This window comes from Schistocerca americana, chromosome 1, assembly GCF_021461395.2.
Source record: "Schistocerca americana isolate TAMUIC-IGC-003095 chromosome 1, iqSchAmer2.1, whole genome shotgun sequence".
Lineage (NCBI taxonomy): Eukaryota > Metazoa > Arthropoda > Insecta > Orthoptera > Acrididae > Schistocerca > Schistocerca americana.
Window position 1 is genome coordinate 872,792,485 of NC_060119.1, and position 19,394 is coordinate 872,811,878.

The 19,394-nt window shown below is 46.2% G+C and overlaps 1 protein-coding gene across 1 annotated transcript in view; it reads right to left on the reverse strand.

Annotated features, from left to right (window-relative positions):
* LOC124614029 (beta-glucuronidase-like) overlaps positions 1 to 19,394 on the reverse strand; it is a 164,559-nt gene that overhangs the window by 125,230 nt on the left and 19,935 nt on the right. Inside the window, exon 3 of the mRNA XM_047142854.1 lies at positions 106 to 288. Within this exon, the coding sequence (XP_046998810.1) occupies positions 106 to 288 (183 nt within the window). The remainder of the gene's footprint in view (positions 1 to 105; positions 289 to 19,394) is intronic.

Consider the following 19,394-nt stretch of genomic DNA (forward strand, 5'->3'; position numbering starts at 1 on the left):
TTAGATAGGCAACCTGCAATCATTAGTATGTCGGCTAAATTTATCGCTACAGCACTAGCACAGTAAGCACGTACAGTAAACAAATGTACAAATCAGGTTACGTACCACTTCAGCAGAGTAGCAGACGCTACCAAAGCGCAGCCATACGCGTGTGTCTGCGCCATCCCATGAGCGCGGTACGAAGAAGTTCCTGTCGTACCAGACCAGTCCCACGTGGTCGCGCACCTCCTTCATTGTGGTCACGTCGTTGTAGCTGGCCGGCACCGGCATCGTTAGCACATCTCCTGTCTGAAAAGCAGAGCAATGACTTGTACTGCACAGATGGCAGTCATGCAGGCAGTACTAAAGAAGCAATTTAGACTGATAGTTGCGGCACAATTTTTACTGTGTATACAGGGAGCACATTGATAATAGTAATTGGCAGTTATAAGAGTCGAGGGAGTCACATGGGCAGTACTAAAGAAGCAATTTAGACTGATAGTTGTGGCACAATTTTTACTGTGTATACAGGGAGTACATTGATAATAATAACTGGCAGTTATAAGAGTTGAGGGACATGAAAGGGAAGCAGTGGTTGGGAAGGGAGTGATTTTTTTGTTTTGTTTTGGTTTTAGGGCGCAAAACTACTATGGTCATAAGCACCCGGTCCGCGACTTAGGAAACAGTAAAAAACCGAAAATGGAAACTAGCAGCAATGGGAACGAAAGTCATAAAATTGGAGAAACTAAAAGCAGAAGGAAGGCTTAAAAATCCACTACAGAAAGGGATTGGTTGTCCCCAAAAAAAGCTTCAAATGACGGACGTCATTTCACTGGCACTAATAAACTCGAGAACGCGATCGGCTGAGCGCGTGTCATCTGCTAAAATCGACGATATATCAGGCGACAGCTGTAGACGAGAGCGTAACGGAGTAAAATAGGGGCACTCAATTATAAGGTGTCTTATCGTCCATAGCTGAGAGCAGTGGGGACAGAGTAGGGGTGGATCGCCGCTTAAAAGATGTCGATGGCTAAAAAGACAGTGCCCTATCCGGAGTCTAGTTAAAATTACCTCCTCCCGACGACGCGTTCGGGAGGAAGAGGTCCAAGCACAGGAAGAGCTTTCACGTCCCGCAATTTATTATGGGGAAGTGTCGACCAATGTGCGTGCCATAAAAGAACAACACGACGACATAAAACGCTCCGTAGATCGGCGAAGGGAATCGATTGAATAGCTGGCCGAAGAAGAGAGACTGCAGCCTTAACTGCTATATCAGCCGCCTCATTTCCACAGATACCAACGTGTCCCGGGAGCTAGAGGAACGCCACCGAGACGAGCCCCAGGTGGAGCAAGCGCAGACAGTCCTGAATCCGGTGGACCAGAGGGTGGACAGGGTAAAGAGCTTGGAGACTGAGGAGAGAGCTGAGGGAATCTGAACAGATAACATACTGTATCGCTGATGGCGGCGGATGTAGTGGACAGCCTGGAGAACAGCGTAAAGCTCCGCAGTATGAACCGAACACTGGTCGGGAAGCTGAAATTGATTTGGGGTGTCGCCAACAATATAGGCACTCCCCACACCAAACGATGTTTTTGAGCCATCGGTGTAAATAAATGTGGCTTCCTTCATTTGTGCACATAGAGCAGAAAATGCCCGACGATAAACAAGTGAAGGGGTACCATCCTTGGGAAACTGATGAAGGTCACGGAGCAGGCAGATTCGGGGATGGAGCCAAGGCGGTGCTGTACCCCAAGTTGTCAAGAAGGTTTTAGGAAAGCGGAAGGAAAGAGAATGGAGCAGTTGACGGAAGCGGACTCCCGGTGGTAGTAGGGATGAGGGGCGGCCTGCATACCCTACATCAAAGGAGGCGTCGAAAAAAATGTCATGGGCTGGATTAGCAGGCATGGAAGACAGATGGCTAGCATAACGACTCAGAAGGACTGCTCGCCGATTGGACAGCGGAGGTTCAGCAGTCTCAGCATAAAGGCTTTCCACAGGGCTGGTGTAAAAAGCTCCAGACACTAAACGTAATCCACGGTGGTGGATAGAGTCGAGACGCCGAAGAACAGACGGCCGAGCAGAGGAGTAGACTATGCTTCCATAGTCCAATTTCGAGCGCACTAAGGCGCGATAGAGGCGGAGAAGGACCACTCGGTCTGCTCCCCAGGAGGTACCATTCAGGACACGGAGGGTGTTGAGGGATCGCAGACAGCGAGCCGAAAGATAGGAAACGTGGGAGACCAGAACAGTTTTCTGTCAAACATAAGACCCAAGAATTTAGCGACGTCTGAAAACGGAAGGTTGACAGGTCCTAGATGTAAGGAGGGTGGAAGAAACTCCTTACGTTGCCAAAAATTAACACAAACGGTCTTACTGGGAGAAAAACGGAAGCCGGTGCGATGCTCCAAGAGTGGAGGCGATCGAGACATCCTTGAAGACGTCGTTCAAGAAGGCTGGTCCGTTGAGAGCTGTAGTAGATCGCAAAATCGTCCACAAAGAGGGAGCCCGAGACATCAGGAAGGAGACAATCCATAATTGGATCTATGGCAATGGCAAACAGTACAACACTCAGCACGGAGCCCTGGGGTACCCCGTTTTCTTGGGAGAAAGTACGGGAGAGAGTAGTGTTCACCCGCACCCTAAATGTGCGCTCTGCCATAAATTCGCGAAGAAAAAGGGGCAGCCGACCTCGAAAGCCCCAAGAGAACAGTGTGCGGAGGATGCCTGTCCTCCAACAGGTATCGTATGCTCTCTCCAGATCAAAAAATATTGCTACTGTTTGGCGTTTCCGGAGAAGATTGTTCAGGATATAAGTGGAGAGAGCAACAAGATGGTCAACTGCAGAACGATGCTTTCGGAATCCGCATTGGGCAGGTGTTAAAAGACTGCGGGATTCCAGCCTCCAAGCTAAACGGTAATTCACCATACGCTCCAAAACCTTACAGACACTACTCGTGAGAGAAATGGGGCGATAGCTAGAGGGGAGATGTTTGTCCTTTCCAGGTTTCGGAACAGGAACGACGATAGCTTCCCGCCATCGTCTGGGAAAAGTACTGTCGGTCCAAATTCGATTATAAAGGCGAAGGAGGTAACGCAGACTATGGGTTGATAAATGCAGCAACATTTGGACGTGGATACCATCCGGTCCTGGGGCGGAGGAGCGAGAAGAAGAGAGTGCATGTTGGAGTTCCCGCATGGAGAAAACTGTATTGTAGCTTTCGCGATTTTGAGAGGAGAAAGCAAGAGGTTGCACTTCCGCTGCACGTTTCTTCGGGAGAAACGCTGGCGGGTAATTTGAAGAGCTCGAAATCTCAGCAAAGTGCTGACCCAATGAGTTAGAAATTGAGACGGGGTCCACTAATGTATCATGCGCGACAGTGAGCCCAGAGACCGGGGAGAAACTAGGCGCGCCTGAGAACCGTCGAAGCCGACTCCAAACTTCCGAGGAGGGAGTGAAGGTGTTAAATGAGCTAATAAAGAATTTCCAGCTTGCCTTCTTGCTATCGCGGATGACACGACGGCATCGCGAACGGAACTGCTTATAGCGGATACAGTTGGCCAAAGTAGGATGGTGGCGGAAAACGCGAAGAGCACGTCGCCGCTCACGTATTGCGTCACGGCATGCCTCGTTCCACCAAGGAACTGGGGGGCGCTGGGGCAATTCGGAGGTGCGTGGTATTGAATGTTCCGCAGCTGTAAGAATAACGTCGGACTTCCAGCGTCGCGGGCGCATATATGGCAGTTGAGACTGCAGTCTAAGGACACATGGAAAGTGGTCCCTCGAGTGTGTATCATCAAGGGCGAACCATTCGAAGCTCCGAGCTAGCGGAACAGTACCGACCGCAAGGTCCAAATGAGATAAGTTTATCGTTGAGGCAGATAAAAATGTAGGGACCCCAGCGTTGAGGCAAACTAGGTCCCCTTGGTGGAAGACGCCTAGCAATAGTGAGCCACGTGGACAAGGATGTGGAGATCCCCAAAGCGGGTGGTGGGCATTGAAGTCCCCAACCAGCAAATAGGGGGGTGGAAGCTGACCAAGAAGATGAAGGAGTTCAGCTCGTGCCATTGGTGTGGACGATGGAATGTATACAGTACAAAGAGAAAAGGTATATCCAGAAAGGGAAATACGGACAGCAACAGCTTGGAAGGAAGTGTTTAAGTGGATTGGGTGATAATGGAGAGTATCATGGAGAGGAATCATTAGTCCTCCATGGGCTGGAGTGCCTTCAATAGAGGGGAGATCATATCGGACGGACTGAAAATGAGGGAGAACAAAGCGATCATGGGGACGCAGCTTTGTTTCCTGAAGACAGAAGATGACCGGCGAGTAGGATCGTAAGAGGATCGACAATTCATCCCGATTGGCTCGAATGCCGCGGATATTCCAGTGGATAAAGGACATAGGGTGAACAGAAAATGGAGGAATGTGACCAAGGTTGCCGTCAACTCAACGACTGCGCAGAGCTTGCGACCGACAGCATGGAGTGGCACTCAGCCGAAGGCAGAAGATCCTGATCCATAGGTTGTTCAGGAGCAGCTCCTGCCACCAGCGATCGGCCAGTTGATCGGGCGCCAGCAGTGCGCCTCGGCGACACAGAAGACGGCCGAGGGCGATTTCCGCCAGGTGGTGCTGTAGATGGGACATGCCTTGGCAGAGAAGGAGATGAACTGGGTTTCTTTGTAGCCTTCTTGGAAATATGATGTTTAGATGAAGGAGGAACCGATGGTTGTGAAGTTGGGGTACGTAAAAAATCTTCACGAGTATGCTCTTTTTTCGAAGTCTTGGTGTCTGACTTTTGGGCTCGAGATTTAGCAGAACCCGATGAAGGATGAGCCATAGAGTGGGCAGGCGAAACTGGTGAGGTTGAATGGGCGATCTTTGCGCTGGCCGATCTGACGACTGTGGCACTAAAGGTGAGGTCGCAAGTCTGCGTGGCCGCCTCCTCTGTTGGGCGAGGAGAAGCAAGGACAGTGCTGTATTTTCCTGTCTGAGGCCCGGTGGGCTGTCGACTGGCGAATAATTTTCGAGCAGCAAAGGTCGACACCTTTTCCCTCACTCTGATTTCCTGGATGAGCTTTTCGTCCTTAAAAACGGGGCAATCTCGAGAGGAAGCAGCGTGGTCACCCACACAGTTGATACAGCGAGGGGATGGAGGTCGACAAGCACCCTCATGGGCATCCTTGCCACACGTAACATATTTGGCCGGATTGGAACAGGACTGGCTGGTGTGATTGAACCGCTGACACCGATAGCAACGCGTAGGGTTTGGGACGCAAGGGCGAACGGAAATTATCTCATAGCCTGCTTTGATTTTCGATGGTAGTTGAACTTTGTCAAATGTCAAGAAGACAGTGCGGGTTGGAATGATGTTCGTGTCAACCCTTTTCAGAACTCTATGAACAGCCGTTACGCCCTGGTCAGACAGGTAGTGCTGAATTTCTTCGTCAGACAATCCATCGAGGCAGCGTGTATAAACGACTCCACGTGAGGAATTTAAAGTGCGGTGCGCTTCAACCCGGACAGGGAAGGTGTGGAGCAGTGAAGTACGCAGCAATTTTTGTGCCTGGAGGGCACTGACTGTTTCTAACAACAAGGTGCCATTCCGTAATCTGGAACAAGACTTTACAGGACCTGCAATAGCGTCGACACCTTTCTGAATAATGAAATGGTTGACCGTGGAGAAGTCGTGACCTTCGTCAGACCGAGAAACAACAAGGAACTGTGGCAACGATGGAAGAACTATCTATGGCTGAGACTCAGTGAACTTATGCTTGTGAGCAGACATAGTGGAAGGTGAGGAAACCATTGCGGAAGAATCCCTCATGATTACCGGCGTCTCCGATGGCGCGCTCCTCCCTTGTGGGGGCCCTCTCTGAGGGCACTCCCGCCTTAGGTGATTGTTCACACCTCAGGTCACACCTCCCGACAAACGGATGGAGGGACCAATCGGCACTTTCAGAAGGTATCAGCTCGGGTAATCACCCCTCCCTGGGCCTGGCCGTTACCAGGGAAAAACAAAGAAAGGGAAAGGAAAGAGGAGAGGTCTCAAACGCCACAGCGGAGAAAAGGGTAAAGAGAAGAGGTAAGGAAAAGAGAAGGACAAAAGAAGGATGAAGACATACAAGCAGAGAAGGCGAAGAATGTGTTACATTTACGTGCGTCCGTCTCCGGACGTAGGCACAAACCATACTCGCAGTGGGGGAGAAAGGGAAGGAAAGAGCCAGAGGTGAAGGGAGGAGGGGCGAAGATGGGGGAGAGGGAAGGATGCGGAAAAGGAAGGTATGCAGCCCGGAAAGGAAGGAGGGCCACATTACCTTGGGGTCCCGTGCTCGCTATGCACGTATCCACAAAAGAGTTGTGGACCCCCTGGGGGGGGGGGGGGGGAAGGGAGTGAGGCAGGGTTGTAGCCTATCCCCAACGTTATTGAATCTGTATATTGAGCAAGCAGTGAAGAAAACAAAAGAAAAATTTGGAGTAGGTATTAAAATCCATGGAGAAGAAATAACAACTTCGGGTTCGCCGATGACATTGTAATTCTGTCATACACAGCAAAGGACTTAGAAGAGCAGTTGAACGGAATGGACAGTATCTTGAAAGGAGGATATAAGATGAACATCAACGAAAGCGAAACAAGGATAATGGAATGTAGTCGAATTAAGTCGGGTGATGCTGAGGGAATTAGATTAGGAAAGGAGACACTTAAAGTAGTAAAGGAGTTTTGCTATTTGGGGAGCAAAATAACTGATGATGGTCGAAGTAGAGAGGATATAAAATGTAGACTGGCAATGGCAAGGAAAGCGTTTCTGAAGAAGAGAAATTTGTTAACATCGAGTATAGATTTAAGTGTCAGGAAGTTGTTTCTGAAAGTATTTGTATGGAGTGTAGCCATGTATGGAAGTGAAACATGGATGATAAATAGTTTGGACAACAAGAGAATAGAAGCTTTCGAAATGTGGTACTACAGAAGAATGCTGAAGATTAGATGGGTGGATCATGTTACTAATGAGGAGGTACTGAATAGAATTGGGGAGAAGAGGAGCTTTTAGCACAACTTGACAAGAAGAAGGCACCGGTTGGTAGGACATGTTCTGAGGCATCAAGGGATAACAAAAGTAGCATTGGAGGGGAGCGTGGAGGGTAAAACTCGTAGAGGGAGACCAAGAGATGAATACACTAAGCAGATTCAGAAGGATGTAGGTTGCAGTAGGTACTGGTAGATGAAGAAGCTTGCACAGGATAGAGTAGCATGGAGAGCTGCATCAAACCAGTCTCAGGACTGAAGACCACAACGACAACAACAACACATTGATAATACCAACAAACTGCAGCGACAGTTTCCTGACTTGAAATGGAGGGAAAAAGGCCTTATGAACATGTGTCCAGAGATGCATCGTTGCCACAGTAGATGGCGCAGACGAATGAAAGTACCTTTGACCCTGCGCCGTGTGTTCCTTGTGTGTTGCAGGATGTGTGAGTGACGCAGCGTGCCGAAGCAGCAGGAATTGTCCGGTATTGATGTTAGGCAACAAGCAGACATGGTGTTTGTGTATGCCCGAGCAGATGGAAATGGCCGCGAGGGAGTACGACTATACCAAAACAAAACAAGGAGCCTCACAGACACCAACTTCATCACACAATATGTCGAGCCCTTTTTGAACGGTTGTGTGATCGTGGGTTCTTTCAGACAGACGAACGCGCTGGGAGGAGGTTGGACTGTGTGTACACCATGTTTGGAGGACCGGTTCTGTAGGATATTGAGACAAATCCTAATACAAGCTCCAAGCAAATGGACTGCGAACATGGTATAAGGCAAAGTACGATTACTACTATTACTATTACTGGCAACGAGTGCAAGGATTATCAGCACCAGATTTCCCTCTACGGGAAGAATTATGTCCATGTTTTTTGCACCAGACCACCACGGTTATGGGGTTTCTGTCATCTGTCCTCTTTACCGACGAAGCAATTTTTACCAGAACTGGCATCATGTGTCTGCATAATCGTTATCTGTGGGCTACAGATAATACTCGGGGAATGGTTGAGGCAACTCATCAGTATCGATTCAGTATCAACGTGTGGGCAGGGATTCTTGGCGACCACATACCAGGTGATCAAAAAGTCAGTATAAATTTGAAAACTTAATAAACCACAGGATAATGTAGATAGAGAGGTAAAAAATGACACACATACTTGGAATGACATGAGGTTTTATTAGAACAAAAAAAACAAAGTTCACAAAATGTCCGACAGATGGCACTGGACAGCAAAACTGCTACCATGACGGGTGAGAGGTATGCCGATATGTTACAGAATCGCATCATCCCCAGCCTGGCTGATAAACACCTGCTGGAACGTACGAAGTTTATCCAGGATGGCACTCCACCCCATATTGCTAGACACGTGAAAGATCTCTTGCACACGTCATTTGGTGATGATCGTGAGCTCAGCCGCCACTTTCGCCATGCTTGGCCTCCCAGGTCCCCAGACCTCAGTCCGTGCAATTATTGGCTTTGGGGTTACCTAAAGTCGCAAGTGTATCGTGATCGACCGACATATCTAGGGATACTGAAATACAATATCCGACGCCAATGCCTCACCATAACTCTAGACATGATTTACAGTGCTGTTCACAACATTATTCCTCGACTACAGCTATTGTTGAGGAATGATGGTGGACATATTGAGCATTTCCTGTAAAGAACATCATCTTTGCTTTGTCTTTCTTTGTTATGCTAATTATTTGCTATTCTGATCAGATGAAGCGCCATCTGTAGGACATTTTTTCAACGTTTGTATTTTTTTGGTTCTAATAAAACCCCATGTCATTCCAAGCATGTGTGTCAATTTGTACCTCTCTATATACATTATTCCGTGATTTATTCAGTTTTCAAATTTATACTGTCTTTTTGAACACCCGGTACATTGACTGCTTATTATTCCACAACGCCACCGTGCGGAGTGGCCGCGCAGTTAGAGGTGCCATGTCACTAAACGTGTGGACCCTCCTGACGGAGGTTAGAATCCTTTCTCGGGCATGGGAGTGAGTGTTCTCCTTCGCGTTAAGTTAGTTTAAGTAGTGTATAAGTCTAGGGACGGATGACCACAATATTTGGTCTTTTAGGAACTCACACACATTTGAACACATTTCCACAACGCCTCGACGGAGCAACATACCTGGATTTCCTGCAGCATACTTTGCCTGGACTGCTCGTCAATGTGACAGGTTATGTGTGAGCTGGTGCGTCTCTGGCGCTAGTTTCCATCGATCGTCATTTTGATCTTTGAGTCGACTTCGATGCTTATTTGGCTTCTGCTCATCTTTGGCGGCTCGGATTTAACGGCAGCACGTGCGCTCTGCTGTGGAGGTGTGTCAGGATCGGGGGTGAGTGGAGTCACGTGGGACTGTGTACATAGGCAGCACTGCAAGAGGACGAGTCGGACAACGAAGAAGCAGGGCCAGCAGCTACTGCGTGTTGAGTTGTGAGGGCAGATCTACCGCCCATGGTGATTTGGTTTTCCTAGAGGTGGAAGGACAAGCTCCTTCGAGTCTGTTATAAGCTACGCCGGCCGATTGAATTGGAGGCACTGAGTTGCTTCGGTGGGTTGTGTGTGGCTTAATTGAATATGCCAGTGTACTAAAAATCCTTTGGAATTGTTTAAGTTGTTTATCCCCTACCTCGGTGTCATGACTAACTATCTTGACGGCAGTTGAGTAAGTGTGGCTACACCCAACCAACCGACATGAAGTGTGGTTAAAGACGTAGCTAGAAGTGCAGCGAGTAGTGAGTAAGTCAGGCTCTGGCATTTCAAGACAGGCCGAAATACGTCCTCTATTCTACCTTGTAGTTCATTTGGTAGTTTCGCACGTAAATGTGCGCCGAGATAATTTTTGTCATCTTAACTTTAGGGCATGATTTTTAGCGAACTTATTAATTAAAGTTTAAGGGCTGGCATTGGTCAAGTAACTCACGGAGGCTAATTTGTTTCTATTCAGTTGTATTAATCAGCTGTTTTCTAGATAACATTGTGTAGTTTATTTCTCAGAATATTGTCTGCCGTTGATGTGTGTTGTGTTACAGATAATTGGCAGCCGTCGACGCCAGCATACTGGGAGCAGAGCACCATAGGGGCAGAGAGATATTTAAGGCCCTGTCCTCTCCTTTGCATTTGGGTTATGTTGTCACTGTTGCGTGATTCCATCTTTCCGGTGGCGAATTATAGCATCTGGAGTTCCGTTGCAGTGCAAAGTTGAGTGCATTTCTATGTCATTTCCTGTCTCGTGGATCCCTCATATTGATTTGAATCCTTGGTCTGCTCGTGTCTATCGCTAATTCACACGCAACATTGAAGCAACCTCAGTTTAGGGGTATTGCCATATGGTCATGTTCTAGTTTAATCATTCTGAGAATATTGTTGATTAATCAACTGAGTAAGTAAATTTGAAGATTGGTTTGGTCAAAATTAAAGCACCTCCTTAACTGTTTTAGTCATCTGTATATAGTTTTGTTTAGGAAAGTTGGCTAGCCAAACCGTAAATGATCTGTGTTCTTACCCTTAATCTTTTCCTCAGTTGATTGGAAGTAATGAGAGTTCTGATGGGAATTGTATGGACATTTTTACTATTGAAGTAAAGCTTTACCTAAGTATATTTACCTAGTCATATTCAAATTTCAAGTTTTACGGGTCTTGTTCTGAGTTTAAGAAATTCATTTGTGATTTGTTCAAGTAATCTGGCCTTCTAAGGCAGTTTCCTGTATTATTGTGATTGTTATTTTATAATGCTTTTGATTGTAATGAAATATGTAGCAACTACAACGGATTACTATTGTGACTTTGGTGTGTCACTACCATCAACATTCCAATGTGCTTTCTGCATAACGGAACACCGTCCAGCTCCCACATTACAGTTCGCCAATACCTCAACATCTTCTCAGATTGCGGAGAACCTGTTGCATGGCCTGCTGCATCAGTGGGCTTAAACTCCCTGGATTTTTACCTCTGGGAGCATCTGAAAAGCGTTGTGAGCGATTAACCACTTTCTGACAGGTAGACCCTGCAATACTATGTTCACAACGCCAGTGACTCTATTCAGAGAGAGGCCACAGCATGCGAAAGAGTGCAGCAATCCGTGATGCGAAATGTGAACACGTGCACTCTATCTCACGTAGGCCACCTTGAAAATCTATTGTGACGTGGATGTGATGCAGCTCTGCACTGTAGTCTGAGACAATTTGTTGTCACTGCACGCACACCGTCCATTTACAGACACAAGTCCATGGGATCTTTTTTTCTCTCTTTCCCGTCAGGAACCCGTCCTTGCAGTCTGTCGGTTTTATTAATGTTCATCTTCTGTAATATAGGGTGTAAGAACTCTATGTAGACAAAATTCTAGAGTGTTTAGAGTAGATAAGAAAAAACATTTTTTGATGCGACAAAAATGTCACAGGTACAGAATTTCCCCACTAGGGGTCGATGATGCTTCCGGCCCTAATGATGTTCGGAGACGTTGCTCAAACTGCCGTGTGATGGATATTGTTTTGCGGACCACTTATGAATTTCTTTTTGTTGGGAGAGATGAAACGTTTAGTGCATAAGACACCGACAGACACTCCAAATGGTTCAAATGGCTCTGAGCACTATGGGACTCAACTGCTGTGGTCATAAGTCCCCTAGAACTTAGAACTACTTAAACCTAACTAACCTAAGGACAGCACACAACACCCAGCCATCACGAGGCAGAGAAAATCCCTGACCCCGCCGGGAATCGAACCCGGGAACCCGGGCGTGGGAAGCGAGAACGCTACCGCACGACCACGAGATGCGGGCACAGACACTCCAGAAGAGACGGTTGTACGTTTGGTTGCAGCCATTATTCGCGAAACATCTAGTTGTTTTGAGCGTGTTGGGCAATCATTAATACGCAGATGTCTGTTTTGCATTAATATCGACAGACGACAATTTCAGCAACATTTCTAAAACAACATACAGCACACATCTGTTTGAACATCATCTCTGGACATCACTAGCGCCAAATCTTTCATGTACTGTAGTAGGGAAACGGCACACCTGTGGCATTTTTGTCATCTCGCCGAACCTAAAACTCAAAATGCTCATTTCTAACTTGCTCACGCCAGGACTCCACATGTGCTTTCGACTGTATGGCGCGAAGTGCATTATCCATTACATGTTGTCCGTGTGGCCAACATGTATAAAGTTTGTAAAAAAAAAAAAAATGTTTCTTTTGTATTCTATGCAGTTCTTATCGATGTAATATTACGGTTACAGCAACTTCTAATTACTATGTGCACTTTGACGTGCCTTATAGAGGGTAGAGCAAATAAAAGTGGCACGGACGCGTGGATACGATTGGACTTGGATGTAAGAATATAAACATACCGTGTGAAGTGCACACCACGTGTACACTTGCCACGTGATCCCCGCCGGTTCAGAGTGCAGTGCAGCCTGTGTCAGTGTGAGTGGAGCAGTGCAAAGGGGACGACTGTACTCACATTGGAATAGCGGGTGTTTGTTGAGGAGAGTTACGTGACAACAAAGCTGTGGAAACGGTGTCGTCAGCTGTTTGGTGAGAAGTTTAAAGGTGTCAAAGTGCCAGCAAAGGGTGCCATACAACGCTTGGTCCGAAAATGGCGTCAGGCATCATCTGTTTTGAACACCGACAGACACTCCAGAAGAGACGGTTGTACGTTTGGTTGCAGCCATTATTCGCGAAACATCTAGTTGTTTTGAGCGTGTTGGGCAATCATTAATACGCAGATGTCTGTTTTGCATTAATATCGACAGACGACAATTTCAGCAACATTTCTAAAACAACATACAGCACACATCTGTTTGAACATCATCTCTGGACATCACTAGCGCCAAATCTTTCATGTACTGTAGTAGGGAAACGGCACACCTGTGGCATTTTTGTCATCTCGCCGAACCTAAAACTCAAAATGCTCATTTCTAACTTGCTCACGCCAGGACTCCACATGTGCTTTCGACTGTATGGCGCGAAGTGCATTATCCATTACATGTTGTCCGTGTGGCCAACATGTATAAAGTTTGTAAAAAAAAAAAAAATGTTTCTTTTGTATTCTATGCAGTTCTTATCGATGTAATATTACGGTTACAGCAACTTCTAATTACTATGTGCACTTTGACGTGCCTTATAGAGGGTAGAGCAAATAAAAGTGGCACGGACGCGTGGATACGATTGGACTTGGATGTAAGAATATAAACATACCGTGTGAAGTGCACACCACGTGTACACTTGCCACGTGATCCCCGCCGGTTCAGAGTGCAGTGCAGCCTGTGTCAGTGTGAGTGGAGCAGTGCAAAGGGGACGACTGTACTCACATTGGAATAGCGGGTGTTTGTTGAGGAGAGTTACGTGACAACAAAGCTGTGGAAACGGTGTCGTCAGCTGTTTGGTGAGAAGTTTAAAGGTGTCAAAGTGCCAGCAAAGGGTGCCATACAACGCTTGGTCCGAAAATGGCGTCAGGCATCATCTGTTTTGAACACCGACAGACACTCCAGAAGAGACGGTTGTACGTTTGGTTGCAGCCATTATTCGCGAAACATCTAGTTGTTTTGAGCGTGTTGGGCAATCATTAATACGCAGATGTCTGTTTTGCATTAATATCGACAGACGACAATTTCAGCAACATTTCTAAAACAACATACAGCACACATCTGTTTGAACATCATCTCTGGACATCACTAGCGCCAAATCTTTCATGTACTGTAGTAGGGAAACGGCACACCTGTGGCATTTTTGTCATCTCGCCGAACCTAAAACTCAAAATGCTCATTTCTAACTTGCTCACGCCAGGACTCCACATGTGCTTTCGACTGTATGGCGCGAAGTGCATTATCCATTACATGTTGTCCGTGTGGCCAACATGTATAAAGTTTGTAAAAAAAAAAAAATGTTTCTTTTGTATTCTATGCAGTTCTTATCGATGTAATATTACGGTTACAGCAACTTCTAATTACTATGTGCACTTTGACGTGCCTTATAGAGGGTAGAGCAAATAAAAGTGGCACGGACGCGTGGATACGATTGGACTTGGATGTAAGAATATAAACATACCGTGTGAAGTGCACACCACGTGTACACTTGCCACGTGATCCCCGCCGGTTCAGAGTGCAGTGCAGCCTGTGTCAGTGTGAGTGGAGCAGTGCAAAGGGGACGACTGTACTCACATTGGAATAGCGGGTGTTTGTTGAGGAGAGTTACGTGACAACAAAGCTGTGGAAACGGTGTCGTCAGCTGTTTGGTGAGAAGTTTAAAGGTGTCAAAGTGCCAGCAAAGGGTGCCATACAACGCTTGGTCCGAAAATGGCGCCAGGCATCATCTGTTTTGAACAAGTAAAAACACATGCCGAAACGTACTGACACCCCAGAAAATGTGACTGCAGGTCACCAGTAAATACTTCAGAGTCCTACCAAATCAACCTGACGCCTGTTGCAAGAGACCGGTATATCAGGTCGATCATGTGAAGGAACATTCTACCTGCACCTGCACATGGATGCTTAGCGAGTGTCTGTTGTTCATGCATTAAATCCAACAAATGTTCCTCAGCACCTCCAGTTTCGTGAGTAGCTGTTCACTGAGATAACACTCAACGGCTTGGACATGGATCGTTCTGTACGTATGATGAATCTGGGTTTCACCTGAGTGGTTATGTCAGCTCACAGAATCACAGGTTCTAGCCAGCGGAGAAGCCACATAACTCCCACTAAACGCCATTGCGTGATCAGAAGGTTGGGGTTTCGTATGCAGTGTCTCCACGCCGCAATATTGATCCCATCTTCTTTCATCAGACGCTGACTTACATTGCCAACATTTCGAAACCATTTGTGGCAGTATTAACGGAGGAGTAAAAGACGTACAGTTACTTCCAACAGGATGGAGCAACCGCCCATACAGCCGGCCAAACCATGGAGCACATTTATGCAGTCTTCACGCCTGACGCCGTTATTGGCAAAGGTCAGTGGTTGCGGCCCTAGCTGGTCACCCACGTCACCTGACCTATCAATATCGGATTAGTTTGTGTGAAGAGCCCTTAAGTCTAAGGTCTAAGGTGTATCACAACAGCCCCCATAGTCTTCAAAAGGTGCAGCAAATGATTTCGGATGAGACTGCAGGAATTCCAGCAGTCCAGTTTCGATCCGCCTTCAGCAACTTCCCGAGCAGGACTCAAAAGCGCCAAGTGATCAATGGTGGTCACTTTCAATATCTGCTATTGTCAGGTTAGTGCTGTATTTCGCTTCCTCTGCTGTGTTTCTTTGTACCCTGGAACTCTGTTCTCTAGGTCACTTTTATTTGCCCCACCCTGTATTATGTAGTTGACCTCTAATGTAATAATTTACGAAATTAATTATACAACGGAGGTGCAGCGCAACAGTAACAAGATCAGAAAATGTCAGAATCAGTATGAATTTCCGCAAAGCAACTGCGCAATTTTGACGTGAAAATTTATTTGCAAACTAGAGAGAGATTCTAGATTTCTTGGTAAAGTCACACATACCATCATGAATTGTGTTCATGTATATCACTTAAAATCAGTTCAGGACAACTCCTTACCTTGGATTTACATCCAAATTTTTCATTCACTTCTATGTCTCTATAAATATTCTCAGTTTCACGTACTTTTGCGATGAGCTTACTCACAAAAATATCGATAATTTTTAATTTTATTCTGTTAGTTGTGATCTAGCCTTAGTATTGTTAAGGACGTAATTTTAATCCTCAAAGGTGTTGTACTGACACACTTACATTGTGAAGTGGATGATGAAGTGTTACTGGAAACCAGAGAATGTGTATGAGAATGAAATTTTCACTCTACAGCGGAGTGTGCGCTGATATGAAACTTCCTGGCAGATTAAAACTGTGTGCCAGACCGAGACTCGAACTCGGGACCTTTGCCTTTCGCGGGCAAGTGCTTTACCAACTGAGATACCCAAGCACGACTCACGCCGCGTCCTCCGCAATATCCTTTCTTTCAGGAGTGCTAGTTCTGCAAGTTTCGCAGGAGAGCTTCTGTAAAGCTTGAAAGGTAGGAGACGAGGTACTGGCAGAAGTAAAACTGTGAGGACGGGGCGTGAGTCGTGCTTGGGTAGCTCAGTTGGTAGAGCACTTGCCCGCGAAAGGCAAAGGTCCCAAGTTCGAGTCTCGGTCCGGCACACAGTTTTAATCTGCTAGGAAGTTTCAATGTGTATGAGGTTCGACGACTTTGGAGTACTGAATTTGGAACATCGCCACCTTCACGGTTAACAATTACAAGATTTCGAGACAAGTTTAAAGTCGAAGGTGCACGATGTGAAGAATGGGCGTACTAGGAGAAAGAGATGTTCAACAGCCAACGAGAGTGTGGCTGCAGTGGTTCAGCGACACGCACAATCCCCGAAAACGTCTGTGAAGCAATGCTATCATGAGTGTGGGATCAGCAAAACGAGTGTTCACAGAATTTCGTGGACTCGCAGGTGGAAGCTTTACATTCTGACACTTCTTCACTCTCTGAATGATGGATATCTCGGTACGTGAAGTGAATTTTCTGAGTGTGTTATCATGCATCAATATACACTGCGACACTTCTCAGGGATCTGCAGGAGGATGATCCCAATAGGCAAACTGAAATTTTTGAGTGGATCATCAACATGTTTACTCCACGAAAACGGCAAATGGGTGGGAGAGCGGTGTGCTGACCCCACATCGCTCCATATCCGCATTCGATGACGCTTTTGCCCTGAGGATGACACAGCGGACGTTTCCGAGGCCTGTTCGGACGGCGTTTAGTTTTCGTCAATACGTGTGAAGCAGGTCTTCTTTCTTTCCTTCTTTCTTTCTTTCCAGTAGTTTTTCATTCTTCCCGTGCGGTTTTCTCTTCTTTCTTCTGCCCATATTGCATCTGTCGTGCTTTACACAATGCAGCCTTGGAGCTCTAATATTTAAGAATGTTTGGACGAAATCTGAACCTTTATCTTTCAAATTTTGAAATTCCTTTTTAAAAATTTGGAAAAACGACACTGTTTTTTCTCCGTGAACTTTCTTCCTGCACTTACGTATTCGTTTATTAATCTGCTCGTCAGGTGGTCATGCCATGATTCTGCTATTTTGCATTTTTTAAATGGCCTCGGCATTAACTCCGTTCTCAATTCAGGCACAACCAATTCATACACTCATCTCATTTTCTTTGTATCGGGTAGCGATGACCATCCTTGAGAAGACACGGCATCCCTTTCGTTATAGTACCTAATGACATTATTCACAGTATATAGAACTTACGTGGCTTAGGCCTACGAAACTATACGGATACGAATGCTGTCGGCGAGGGCCCTGCCTGACTGACCGTGACAACACTTCTGCTGCTGGTGAGTGACTGGCGCAAATCAGCAGTGAGGAAGGCTCTAGCCAGAGAACCCACAATGAAAATCTGGTTGGCGCCTACAAACGAGTCGGAAAATCTACGTAGCCGTTTTTACGACCCCTCCGTGCCCGCATCCTTGGGGAGGGGGGGGGGGGGGGGCTATCTCACCACCCATTCTGAACGGCCATATAACCAACACTGCAGTGTGGTCAATGAATCTCCTAGTAACACCACATGTTGGTTCCGGTTATTCAAATGGGCTCCATCATTTGGTTCACACTTGTAGGTTTCTGCTCTGGTGCAACGAACTTCAGCTCCCAACGACTTAGGCTTGTTATGGCGTTTTCACAGGTCACACGATGCACTGTGGCACACTCCTCACCCGCTTAGCTACTGCTTCCGCCTGCACCTGGGGCTGTAACTAGGGTTGCCAAGTATCCGGCTTTAGCCTGACATTTCCGACTTTTTGCGGTTGTGTGCCGCCAAATGCCTACAAGGCCGGCCTGTCCGGATTTTATTAGGCTTTTTAGCGGTGAAGTAGAGGACGCACAAGTAAGGCCCGTTCCAAGTTAATGGCGTAATTTCGAGGAAAAATCATAATGAGAAATAAGAAGGTTATGTAAGTGTACGAACCAGTGCTATTCACTTCGTCTATGTCCTACGTCTTTCTTCGTAGGCCGAGCGAGCCTAACACACTATTTTACTAGCACGCTACGTGCAGAGGGAGTGAAGTACAAGGGCATGCTGAAAAGTAACGTCTCCGAATTTTTTATGTAAAACTCTTGCAGCTTTTTAAATACAAAAAACGTTACTTACATTCTTCATATTTATTCTTGATGTATACGTACTTGCAGCCCTTTGCCACTAGAAGGCTCCGAATTGTAGCTTGTAATATAGCAGTTTGTAACATAACTATGTCGGTGTATGAGAAACAGCGTGTTGTAATCGAGTTTTTAATTCGAAGAGTTCATCCATACGTGGGGCACCCTCTACTTCAGCATGTCAGTGACAGACCACCCACGAGTGCTGCGACATCTGCATCAGTCCGGCGCCCTGCGTCCACTGTCATCGATTTCTTTTGTTGGGTTTCGGGCCGTGCCCAGTCGACCATCTCAACTGTAATGTGCATTATGACAATACAACATTTTCGTAGCAATCTGCCGCACTGATCCCGCCCCTACAGAGGTGGACATGACTGATCATCTTTCGTACAGTCCGACTTGGCCCCCTCCGGTTTTCATCTTTTTCCAAAACTTAAAGAACATCTTAGAGGACTTCAACTATAGTGACGAAGCGGTGCAGGCAGAGGTGGGGTTGTGGCTCCGTCAACAAAGTCAAACGTTCTACGGTGATGGTAGCAACAAATCGGTCTGTCATTGGGAGAAATGTGTTCTTCGCTACGGTGACTGTGTTGAGAAATAAATACGTAGCCGTGAAGAATAAAGATGTGGAGCGTTAATGTTCGTTTTATTTAAAAAGCTTCAAGGGTTTTAGCGTAAAAAATCGGAGGCATTACTTTTCAGCCATCCCTCATAGAATGTACCAATCAGCCGATGCGAACCCGCCAAACAAACTATGGTTACTTGTTTATTTATTTCTTATTTATTTATTTATTTCTTATTTATTTCTTGTTAAGTCTCATTGAAATCACGAAAATTAATTAATATCTTTTCGTTTTTCGTCCCAGAAGAACAAAAATTTGTTTATTTTGTGTAACAAAGAATTTTTAGTTTACTTTAACCTAAGATTATCTTTCGAAGAGGATTTACCCGCTAAAAAGACCGCCAAGTTATAACGCTGCTTATTGATTGGTTTTTAGTTTAAGCACCTTTAAAATGATCTCGCAAAACAAAACTGCGGTTCTAGGCGCTTCAGTCCGGCACCACGCGGCTGCTGCGGTAGCAAGTTCGAATCCTGCCTCGGGGATGGATGTGTGTGACGTCCTTAGGTTAGTTAGGTTTAAATAGTTATAAGTCTAGGGGACTGATGACCTCAGATGTTAAGTCCCATAGTGCTTAGAGCCATTTAAAAAAAACTG